The sequence below is a fragment of the Pangasianodon hypophthalmus genome, chromosome 22 (assembly GCF_027358585.1).
Source record: "Pangasianodon hypophthalmus isolate fPanHyp1 chromosome 22, fPanHyp1.pri, whole genome shotgun sequence".
Taxonomy (NCBI): Eukaryota; Metazoa; Chordata; class Actinopteri; order Siluriformes; family Pangasiidae; genus Pangasianodon; species Pangasianodon hypophthalmus.
The window spans coordinates 5,464,692-5,476,704 of NC_069731.1; the positions used below are offsets into that span (position 1 = coordinate 5,464,692).

The window sequence follows — 12,013 nt, forward strand, 5'->3', positions numbered from 1 at the left end:
ACGCCCTCACTGACCTGAAAATAAACTCTGAACATTTGAAGGATCACATTAGCAGATGGGCTGCTCACTTTAACGACCGAAACAAGTCAGCTGTCCAAGGGGCACCCAGCATAGCCTTGATTTCCAGACTAGCATATAATAAGAACAAATACGCAATACGCAACAAATACGCAAATGGATTCTCAGCTTCCTTTCTCTGCTGAGGAATTATCCTGTCCCATGTGCCACAACGTCTTCAAGGATCCAGTTCTCCTGTCATGTAGTCACAGTATCTGCAAAGTCTGTTTCGATCAGTACTGGAAGTGTATGGGGTCTCTGGAATGTCCTGTTTGCAGAGAGCAAACCGATGTGGCTTCTCCATGTGATTATGTATCGAGAGATTTGTGTGAGGTTGTGCTACAGCGAAGGAGGAATGAGAAAGTTTCAGCATGTTCTACATCACTCTGCGGTCTACACGATGAAAAATTCAACCTCTTCTGCCTAGAAGATGAACAGCTGCTGTGTGCGGCATGTCGCACATCAGAAACACATGAAAATCATAAATGTTGCACTATAGATATTGCGGCACATGACCATAAGGTGAGACAAATGAAAGCGATTACAAAAATGTCATTTATATTACTAAGATCTAAATGGTCTGTAATGGATGTATTCACGTAGTGATTTATTACCGAAATCGATATTCAGGCCTCAAGTGTAACTACATGCTCAAGAGAGTTGTGCTGGAGTTACGCACATGGGTCAGTTCCAGGCAATTCTGACCTTGGACTTAAGTCCAGTTTTCTTGCACAATATTGGCTTGAGCGAGGAGCAGTAGTAACAACAATATGTTGTGATGAAATCTTTCTTGTTTGTTTGTTTTTTTGGTGAGAACGCTGTGGCCTAACTACTAGTCCTCCAGCAACCCTGTAAACAATGATAGTATCATTCCTTTCAATTCCATAAAAACTTTTTTTTTTTTGTACAGAACATATTATGTTGACATTGTTTATAGGCTTCTTGTTTTTTAATTTTTAATAGTTTGGATTTAACCCATTCAATTTTCCCATCAGCCTTCCCAGACTACAGCAAATCACATGGTTCTGTCACATACCTTCTTGATCACTCTCACCTGTTTTGTGCTTTCCCATTGATTAGCGTCCCTATTTAAGTTCAGTTTTCTGTGTTTAGTTGCTAAGCTTCTGTTGTATGAAACCTGTTGGGCGTTTCATGCCGTGTTCTTCTAGTTCTTGTTTTGCTCATTTTATTAATCTTGTTTTGACTTTGTTTGTTTTGTTTGCCTCTTATGAAATTAAATCTGTCTCCACCACTATTTGACATCAAATAGGTCAATAACTATAAAGCTACATTCACACATGCAGTGACTCACAGCAACAAAGCGACCGGAGACCATTCATTTTCAGTGAGAGCTGGCGACTTCCAGCGACATGAGCGACAGCAGCCACTGGTGACTAGATGTGAGCATGACCAGTGATGCGACAAATTTGAGAAATGTTTAACTTTATGCAAATTTGGAGCGACTTGGTGCAGCGACTACCAGTGGCAGTGACAACAGTAGATTACACATGTTCCATGCTGCCTGCAAGTCCGAATTGTTTCGTGGCCCCAGACAGTCCGGTGCTTGCGCTTTCACCTCAGATAGATGGCCACGATGGCAAAGAACACACTGCTTCTCTTTCATCTCATATGATATAATGCATATAAACACTGGTGAATTTTATATATAGATGCTCTCCCTACAGAATGTTTAATTTTAGGACCAAGAAAACTGATTTATTGTCAAAAGTGGAATGCTAGTTGCACCACCCACTGACTGGCAACCAGTAGTAATAGTACTGATGACTTCATAATAGAGCAATTAACAAAAACATTTCCATTATTTTATTAATTTGCCAACTCAAACAAAGCGAATTAAAAGTGCAATAAAATAACTTACGTGCCACACAGTATAATTTCAGGATGTGCATAAGGCGATTCTGAATACACATAACTTTCCCTACATAAATATATTGATGCAACTTTCAAACTTTCAACTTTCAAACTTATCCAATTATGAATTCAGCCATATATAAGCTTTATGTAATGCAATTTCTGTACCTTAATTTGTTGGTTGTTGACATTTGTTGACTAATTTGTGATTAGATTAGAACAATTGCCAAAAGTAAAAAAGAAAATGTACATTTTCATGAAACTGAGATAAATGAATTGTAAAAACTTTTCATTGTAAAACGTTTACAATGTTTATTTATTCCAGAAGGATCTTAAAACTGCACTCAGACACTTACAGGACAAGTGTCAGGTCCTTAAGAAGGTCAAATCAAATTATGATCAAACTGCAAAATATATTAAGGTGAGAGGAAGCCTTTCTCAAGACCCATGTAATGTTCTTTAAAAGTAATGTATAGTACTTAATGTAAGTTCTGTTCATTTTAGTATCAGACCAAGAAAACAGAGCAGCAGATAAAGAAGGAGTTTGAGAAGCTTCACCAGTTTCTTCAAGATGAAGAAGCATCCAGATTAGCTGCTCTGAGACAGGAAGAGGAGCAGAAGAGTCTGATGAGTAAACAGAAGATTGAAGAGATAAACATATTGATAGCATATTTTTCCTATATTCTCAATATGGTGAAAGAGGAAATGGGATGTGAGAATATCTCATTTATGCAGGTAGGAAATGGATGCACTTATGCACCTAAAACTAAACATGTGAGACAAATCAGAAACCAGAATCTCAAATCTTCATATGTTTGTTTAAAACGTCTTTACTCGCATAATTTCAAATGCCTTATTTCATGGTTTTAATGTATTCATTATAATCCTTAATACTATAATTCATTATAATGTATTCATGATAATAGTAACAATGAAGAAACTGCTTCTTTGTCCAAATTTTTTTGACTGGTATGTCTGGATTATTTCATAGACCTTAAGAGCAGTAGCAAAAGGGTAAGTCATCTTTCTTTAGTTTCTTTCCTATGAATTGAATTTCCAAGTTGTGAAATCATCCTTTGAAGAACCCATAACCCCACTGACTCCTGAATGCTTTGCTACTTATAGCAGAGCTCAGTGCTCCTTGCAGGAGCCACAGATGTTTTCAGGAGTGCTGATTGATGAAGCAAAGCACCTGGGGAACCTGAGGTTCAGAGTATGGGAGAAGATGCAGGAGATTGTTCAGTACAGTGAGTTTCTAACACGAAATTAGAGAATTATTTTTCTAAAAATAGCTACCTAAAAAAGTATTTTGCAGGTGTTCTTGGAGCTTCGTTCTGTCTCTTTTCTCTCTGCAGCCTCTGTGATTTTGGACCCAAACACAGCCCACCCTGAACTCAGCCTTTCAGATGACCTGACCAGTGTCCAGCGCAGTCATGGAACACAACACCTCCCTAATAATCCAGAAAGATTCGATCAGTTTTACTGCGTCGTAGGCTCTGAAGCATTTACCTCAGGCATCCATGGCTGGGACATTGAGGTCACAGACGTGCCTGATTGGGAAGTCGGTGTGACAACTGCATTTATCCCAAGGACCGGAAAAACTGACTTGGATATTGAAACCTGGAGTGTCAAGGCTTCTCATGGTGAATATCTGGCACGGTTTTCAACAGCAGCAACCTTTAAGCTCCATCTTAAAGAGAGTCTACGGAGGATCAGGGTTCGGCTGGACTGGGAAAGAGGAGAGGTGGAATTCTCCAATCCTGTTACTGACACATATCTGTTTACTTTCAGCCATTCTTTTACTGAGGGAGTCTTTCCTTTCTTCATTACTCCCTGCAAACATTCATTTCTGAGGATACTACCATTATGCATAGATTTTACGGTGAATACAGAACAGGGTTTGGAGTGAGGCAAGTAGCTAATGCATTAATCCATGGAGTAACTGCAGTGTACTTCAGAAAAAAATGATAGATTAGAATATCACTTTATTAACCCCACGGGATAAATTTTGTCACAGCAGCAGACAATAAATAAATAAATAAATAAATAAATAAATAAATAAATAAATACCAATGCACATACCATATACCATATATATATATATAAAAAATATTAAAATATAAAAATAAAAATAGACTATTCATCTAGGTGGCAGGTCATGTGCTGTTGTATAATATAATTATATGTAGTGTATATATATATATATATATATATATATATATATATATATATATATATATATATATATACATATATATGTAGTATAATTCAGCATATTACACAAAGTTTACAGAGAAACAGAACTTTTTGGACAAAAGTCCTTATTATGTGTGCAAATAAAGTGCTTCTGATGTTGTAGGTGAAACCAGTTGATATGTGAAATGATTGATGCTTGACAAAATGATCTACCAGAGCAAAATGTCACCCAGAAACTGGGATAGAAAGATAGAAATAGAATAGAAATAGATAGAAATAAATACACATTTGTGTTATAACTATGTTTCTTTAATATCAGATACTGAAGACAGAATCATTTGGCAAATAAAAAAAGAAAATGTTTTTTGCTCAATCATGGACACAAGGTGGCAGCCTTGTACTTTCTATTTCTAGGTAAAAAGCAAAATGATAGGCTGCTAATATATATACAACTTATAAATACAGTTTTAAGTTTAAAGGTGTATTAGTTGTTTTTCTTTTAATTGCTTACCAGTACAGATAACCTGAAAAACTGTAAACCATGCTAAACAATAATTATTTAAGCATTTTCATCAGCACAAGTGTATTATGTGGCTGAGAAAACCTGTTTGGAAAACTGCAGTGTGGGCCAGACTGCTTGTCTGTGTTTCCACATGCCTCTTTTCATTCTTTTTAGAGACACACCCAATGCTGCTTAACTCCTTTGAGTCTGTTAGAAAAGAAAAAACATGGTGGAATTCAGTAAGCGCCCAGTGCAGCCAGATACTTTTACTGTGAACAAAAATACACAGACTAAACAGACTAAACTAGTAAAACTAGAATAAACACTGGCAACGTTTTTCCAGTATGTGAAGAGATATGCATTACTGGTGAAGGGCAGGAATAACGGATGCTCAAGAAGGCATCACACTACATTAAGAGCCGGGGGGTGTAAACTTTTGATCGGTGTAAATTGTTATTATTTTGTCTTCTGGGAAACATGTAAATATCTTATGTAGCTTCTGAAGGGCAGTACTAAATAATAATAAAAAAAGATCTTTAAACAAAATAATAACAATTTACACCCATCATCCTGTTCAAAAGTTTACACCCCCCTGGCTCTTAATGTATCGTGCTGCCTTCATGTTTGCACCTTTTGTAATAGTTGTGTGCGAGTCCCTCAGTTGTCCTCAGTGTGAAAAGATGGATCTCAACATCATATAGCCGTGTTGGAAAGAGGTCAAAGATGCAGAAGATGCTGGAAAAGCAAAGAACGTGCAGGACCTGGAGGATTTTTCTGAAGGACAGTGGTCAGTTTAACCGCTCAGGGACTCACAAAACATAACAGTCGGTGATCATCCAGGTAACACACAGTATTAAGAATCAAGCGTGTGGAAACTTTTGAACTGGTTCATTTGTGTCAAATCAGTTATTATTATTGTGTTGTGGACTATATGTAAACATGTTTTATGTGAAATAGCTTATTCAGGGCAGCACTAAATAAAAAACAAAATGCAATTTTTATGATCCCTCTTATTTTTTGGAGAAAAAAAAAAATTAACATTTTGCAGATTCTGCAAGGCATATGTAAACCTTACGACCAAGGAGAGTGCCTGCTATCCTTCCTGAAAGAGGACTACAGGCAGGGAAAGACAGAGGAAAGAAAGGGTTAAACTGGTGGCGCTCTTACACTCCCTTGAATCTATTTTTTTTTAACCAGGAGTTCTCGGGCGGCATCAACAGAGGATGTTGGGTGATTTTTCAGGATGATCTGCAACGTCTGACCCAGGGATCAAAACATCCTAAATTATGGAAGAGAGCAGCAGCCTGAACGGATGTTTACTGCAATAGAAACTGACATCTTTTTTTAGGAAGATTTCTCTTTTCTGCAAGTTTTAATAATGCGGTGTTTGGATCTCGGCAGATCCGCCGTGATTGTGCTCTGTCTTTTAGGATGCAATATCTGGAAAGCAGTAACGGAAGCTCTGCGAGAGGATAGCGACGCCAAAGGTGAGTGCAATCACAGTTGTTTGTTTGTTTGTTTTCCAGAAAAAAGTTAGCTGCATGTCAGTAATGGCAGTAAGTGAGCTGCGTTAGTGTGGAGAGAGGATTCCCCCTGCGCGTGGGCTAATCCCAACAACAAAGCTAGCTAGGTTTGCTAACCTGCTGTCAGCTACTCTTTAAAACCACCACCAAACAAAATAACCGAGTTATTAAGCAACTTATTTCCCTAAATGTACAAATTTTCATTTTTTTCTTTTTTTAATAGCATATATTTTGTTTTTTCCCTTTTGTTTATATTTTAATAAGTTAGTTAAAAGCTGTTTTATGATTCTGCTTATCTGTCATCGCCGTAGCATCCAATAATGTAATGTTTCGCTAGCTTGTTAGCTAACAATATCGAAACGCATACTAAATATGTTAGTATAGGAAATATTTTTATATTATTGTGTAATATTGTGGCTAAATATGTAGGCTAATAAGTTGTGTAACCTAATAAACAGTTGAACGTTTGCAGTGAGTCTGTCACAGCTTTATGTTTGGTTATAATCCTTTGTTTTTCTTTTTTTTGCATTCATGTAGTGGAATATGTGGATATATATTTTGCTGTGAATATTATAATTCGTGTCGTTTTAGGTCAGAAATTAAAAGATGAAAGATGCGTATAGACACCAAATGTGTAAAACAGCAGGTAGTACAGATCATCTTGTTAAAAAGGATTTCTCACATGGTGTGTGAGAGGAGTTTAAATTGAATAGTGCAAAGATGCTTAGCTTCATGTAAAGCTATCTACACAGATGCAGGAGTGTAAATGTGGAGTTAAAAGGTCATGTTAGAAATTAGAAATCGCTTATTTTAAAGGTTTAAAATGTACATTTTTGTGGGAAATCAGTGTTTCTTCCATGACTGACTCTGATTTGAATGTATGAATGTTCCCCTCCCCCGCTTATTCCCAGGCACACACTGTCCACAACCCACCGGTTCTGTCCAGTTTTCCCCAAATTCTCTCACTTTGGACCATTTTGGAGATCTTTCCCACCCCAATCTAGTTACCCCAGTCTCCTGCATGAAACCAGTCACCTAATCAATGAGGATAAAATCGCTTTACGATCAAACCCAAAGTCACTCCAGATTGGCGCTCTGTTCTGGGTTGCCAGATTGCACGACTTTCATTATTTCTCTTCAAACGATCCTTCAGAGCTAAAATATACGATATAAAAGCAGTCTAAATTCTGCTTGATACTAGAACCACAGCAGTTACAAACAACTATATACTGTGTAGTTAAAAAAGCCTATCATTTAATGTGTGAGTGTAATGTTGATGCATATTATATAAATACAATACTGGAACAATCTGGCAACCCTGGCACGATTTGATTCATATGAATCGCCGTTAATAGAATCGCCCAGACGTGGCCACGCCTCCTGGCAACGACTGCGCTTAATGCCACGCCCCCTGACGACAGCAGCAACATGTTTGATTTTCATACAGACACACAGAAAGTCAGAGGAATACAGTTTTAATATTTGAATAGTGTATTTATTTAATTTCGTATGCCATTTCTATTCTTGAATAAGAAGGCGTGGATTAATTTTCTATAACTGCACGCCTCTGACAGTGGTTCTGGCTGCAATATAAATTATTTATTTAATATTAATATTAACTGTTACAACGCTTGCTGTTAGTTTTCCACCATGTTAAAGTCTTCAGGATAGGATTTCATGCTTTTTGGTTTCTTGGTAACATGACAAGATGCTTTTTTTTGTATTATTAACTTCAAGAACGAATGAAAGAGAGGCTGCAGAGAGAACGACGCTTTATAGGTGCTATAACAAAAGGGATAGCACAATTAAAGGGATAACAAAACTAATGTAACTATAAACTAACTGAAAATTAATCATTGGCAAATAGCTGTGGTATGAGAGGAACACTTTAGAGCATGCTGTTATAGTAAAAATAATCCACTCAGGGTGGATTATTTTTACTATCGCCGAACAGCCCGTCATGTGTTATTCCTTATTTATTTAATCCTTGACCCTTCTTGTGTTATATTGTGGAATTAGTGTGCTTCCTTTGTTATTCTTGTGCTTGCTTGCTCATTCTTGATATCAACGTATATGCTTCAAGTTTGGAAAAATTCCAATATTTATAATATTACAACAACAGTTAATATTGCCATTAAGATTAGCAAGTCATCTGAATGGGAGCTAAATTTGTGTGTGTTTGTAATTTTAGAATCTCTTCCTGGCAATGCTGTAAGTTTTCTTTTTTTTTTCTTCTTCTTCTTCTTCTTCTTTCTTATTAAACAAATGCAGTGTCAGATAAGGATGTTTAATGGAGTCTGGAAACCCTGCTTTCCTTTTATAATGAGCTATAATGTGTTTCTCAAGCAATGTGTGTTGGAAATCGGTGACTACTTTTAAAAGATCCGGCGGTTTTCGTTTGACTTTTCTGCACTGTAAGACGAGTAAAGTTAGACCAAACCAGGCTTTTAATGGAGGAAACCTTATTATCTCTTTACAGCAAATTAAACAGCCACAGCAGTGAATAAAAGACTGCGCTCTTGTCATCCAGTCCTTCCTGAGTAGCTTTCCGTCATCCACAGTTACACACTCTCAGGACTCTCTTTTTATAGGGTGGAGGAGCGAGTCGGCTGCCTGCCTCACATCTGGAGAAGTCGTTTTTTTGCGTGAAAAGGAAAGGCAGACATGTAGGCTTGCTTGTTTTATGTGGTACAGACCAACACGTGAGATACAACCTCAAAGTGTGGTGCACATTTTCACATGGCTCTGCATTAGTGCTGTATGACTCATGTATTTCTTGCATACTATTATTACTTCATTTATTAGCGTATAAATGTGTATCAGGATTTGGCAGCATTTCTCTCTGTTCAAGCGTGTTAAACAATCCAGACATTGGTCTTTAGGTTAGATGTATGTGTGTCTACAAATCATGGCTGAGTCTGATGGTAGTTTTAATGTTGCACAGTATAAATGCATGAGCATGAAGTTTGCGGCAATGGATCGTAGATTTGTATTTGTTTACAGATGTGTTAGGGTTATTAACCAGGGATTGAGCGAAATCACCTTTTCCCTACTGCTTCAAGCAGAAAAGTTTGAACTGTGATGTCACTGGGTTACAAGCGACCTTTAATCTAATATACATGTTCTTGTTTCAGATTCGCATGGCTTTGGCTCATGGCAGCTTTAGGAAGAAGGAAGGCTTTTGGGCTGCTACCAAACAGAAGTAAAGTTAGAAGTTTACGATATGCAAGAAATAAAACATTTGGGGGCACGTTGTTATAAAAAAAATCATCAAGTATATTAAATTCCAAAAACATCATACACCAAAGCAATTGGTCATCGATTACATTTTTTAAAATCAATTTAAGAATGACAAGTCATACTTTTTAATCCAGTTATAGTTACTTATGTACTGTCCTTACGTTAGTTACTATTATCACTTACTGTATGTTATAGCAGGTATAAAGTCATCTCATCTCATCAAACAATATGCAGTCGTGTTACTGAGAAACTGGAAGAGGCAAAGTCCTCAGTCATTATAAGCATCCTATAATTAAGATCATCTTCGCTGGTAGAGTGAGTGTTGATGAGTATGATACTCGCTTTGCCATTTAACAAGGTTTTTTTTTTTCCTGCTTTGGTGCTTTTGGGAAATGGCTCAACATCAAAACATCAAGACACAGTGTTCATTAAGTACAAAGGATTAAACTATGAACCTTTAAAAGAGAAGAGTTGGTTATTAACCAGTCCTGAATTTGTCCTGTAAGTCACACACGCACTCTCACACACACACACACACACACTTTAACCTTGTGCAACCTTGACTATCTGTACTGGGTGTTGAAGCTGATCAATACAGCTGGGTTTTTGAGACATTTAATGCCTCAAAATGGGGCCTGCATGCCTCCAGTGCAGTGACTGATCTTTTATGTCAGTATTGGGTACAGGATCATGTTCTCAGGGTTAATGATGCACAGACTCAGAATAAATAGTTGCTCTGGTTTAAGTTTTTGAGCGAATTTGTCAGTCAGCCTGACATTAAATGCAGTGTTTCAGTTTATACCACAGCTCTGCTGAATGTTCGAATCTGATCGGAAAGAAGGTGTTGATTAAAGTAATTCCAGTTGCAAGGTTTATATTTATTCACTCCTTCTTGTACATTATATTTTAAGTGGTAACAGTTTACACAGGGACTTGGTAAAGTTTCCCTTGAGGAGATGTTTATTTAGCATTTTTTGGAAGGAGTCTCCAGTGTCAGTGCTTTGTAGCAGTCTGAAGCTGTAACTGTGACATTTTCCGCCATGGGAAAGTCTTCAGGACGCTTTGAGGTTTCTCAGTGCCAATATAAGCTGCGTTTTTTTTTTGTCTTATTAACTTCAGGAGAGTTTTAACTACTGTAACATAAGTATTAACAGGAATATGTTTCACTGATGTTCGATAACAAATGGAAAATGTAACTATAAATGGAGAAAAAGTATGGATAAACACGTCATTATTTAATTCATTAAAAAATTGACAAATTGCTGTGGTGTAAGTGGAATATAACAGTACGAGAGATGCTGTTGTTGGAACATAATCAGCTTTGGGGTGTTAACAATAATTGCACTTGATGTCAGGCCTCATCACACCAGCCAGTCGTTGATCATTTTCCTGTAGCTGCACTCCCCATTGTGTTTTATTCTTTATATATTTACAGGGTTGCTTGTGTTCTGTATTATCCTGCAGAGCTGTAACAAATCACTGTTTACGGTTAGCTGTCACTTTTGAGTATTTGGTGAACTACAATCATATAAACATAAAATATAAACTGTATAAATGACTACTATATCTAATTCATCTTCACAGTGGACTTCCAACAGGCAACATCAGTTAAAAATCGGCATGTCGAACACTACAGCAGCTTGTTGTAGCACAGTTTCATGATCTAGTTTCATCCTATCTCTCTTTTTTTTTCGCTCCTCTCTCTCACTCCAGGTCTGTCCACTGCATTGCAGTGCTTTACAGGTTTCTCCGTGCATTCAGCCATTCCCTACAAAACGCATTACAAATAACATTCAGGATAGAATTTATTGCATCCTTAGCAAAAAAAACGAGCAAAAAAACCCACAAAGTCACAGTGTATATAAAAGTCACAATTTATAAGGAAAAATAGATTGTAGTTGATCTGTGTTCATTTAAACACTTACTTTGACATGCTTGACAACACTTATTACTTTTTTTTTTTCCTTCTTCTTTCACTGCCATGTTTCATACCTAGACTATGGCTGTGTGAAAACACTGATCTATATTTGCAACCCAGAACTGCAACCAGGTCCCTGATATGTCCTCAGGGTGGGTTTAGTTCACTAGAAATATGATTCACACACACACACACACACAGAGTGAGTAAATGGATCCATGTCCAGCCGTGGTTTGGGGGTTTGTCTCAAGAAGTCTGACGAGCCGTAGATTGGACTGAGTAATGCTCGTCAGGAGGATGACCACAAAACATGAGAGCATGTAATAGGCATGTCGATAATCTGCTATGTTTAGTGCTTTTTAACACACACACACACACAGACACACACACGCACACAATATTGTCAGTACTCTTGCGTTCCTGGATATAAAATCTCGAAATCAGCACAACACGGACGAAAAGAGTGTTTTTTTTAATTAACTACCTGCGACAAGCATTTTATTGTATTATTTATTTATTTTTGCATTAAATAATAATTGCCTTTGTAGATTTTGTAGGTTAAATTGCACTGGTTGAAGTAATAGCATAAGTATAAGTATTTTATTAAGGCTTAAGCATATTTCATGGGAGACAATATTTTTGTGGTATTTGGCAAACAATCTGACATAATTGCAGAGAAATCTAACAACCCCAGATGTCATGTGG

At 37.1% G+C, this 12,013-nt stretch overlaps 2 protein-coding genes across 4 annotated transcripts in view; both read left to right on the top strand.

The window, feature by feature from the left end:
• The first annotated feature begins 74 nt into the window (after nucleotides 1-74).
• LOC113532775 (E3 ubiquitin-protein ligase TRIM35-like) lies at nucleotides 75-4,101 on the top strand. Of its 3 annotated transcripts, none has more exons than XM_053228025.1 (6): nucleotides 75-579; nucleotides 2,255-2,350; nucleotides 2,434-2,664; nucleotides 2,921-2,943; nucleotides 3,058-3,176; nucleotides 3,285-4,101. In XM_053228025.1, the coding sequence occupies exons 1-6, from the start codon at nucleotides 175-177 to the stop codon at nucleotides 3,836-3,838; spliced, it is 1,428 nt and encodes a 475-aa protein (XP_053084000.1). In that variant the 5' UTR covers nucleotides 75-174; the 3' UTR covers nucleotides 3,839-4,101. The 3 variants fall into 3 exon arrangements, with proteins under 3 accessions (XP_053084000.1, XP_053083999.1, XP_026780194.3); XM_053228024.1 differs by having other exon boundaries at nucleotides 2,258-2,350; nucleotides 3,055-3,176; XM_026924393.3 differs by having other exon boundaries at nucleotides 3,055-3,176; nucleotides 3,285-4,100.
• A 1,662-nt stretch (nucleotides 4,102-5,763) lies between these two features.
• fam171a1 (family with sequence similarity 171 member A1) overlaps nucleotides 5,764-12,013 on the top strand; it is a 34,266-nt gene continuing 28,016 nt past the window's right edge. The window contains exon 1 of the mRNA XM_026924452.3: nucleotides 5,764-6,114. Coding sequence (XP_026780253.3) covers nucleotides 6,006-6,114 — 109 coding nt within the window. The 5' untranslated portion in view covers nucleotides 5,764-6,005. The remainder of the gene's footprint in view (nucleotides 6,115-12,013) is intronic.

What these genes read in the sequence shown, in the direction of transcription:
- LOC113532775 (XM_026924393.3), top strand. Translation starts at nt 175, where the DNA reads ATGGATTCTCAGCTTCCTTTCTCTGCTGAGGAATTATCCTGTCCCATG. An exon ending in AAACTGCAAAATATATTAAG is followed by an intron (nt 2,351 to 2,433) that starts GTGAGAGGAAGC and finishes TGTTCATTTTAG; the next exon opens with TATCAGACCAAGAAAACAGA. An exon ending in GCAGGAGATTGTTCAGTACA is followed by an intron (nt 3,177 to 3,284) that starts GTGAGTTTCTAA and finishes TTCTCTCTGCAG; the next exon opens with CCTCTGTGATTTTGGACCCA.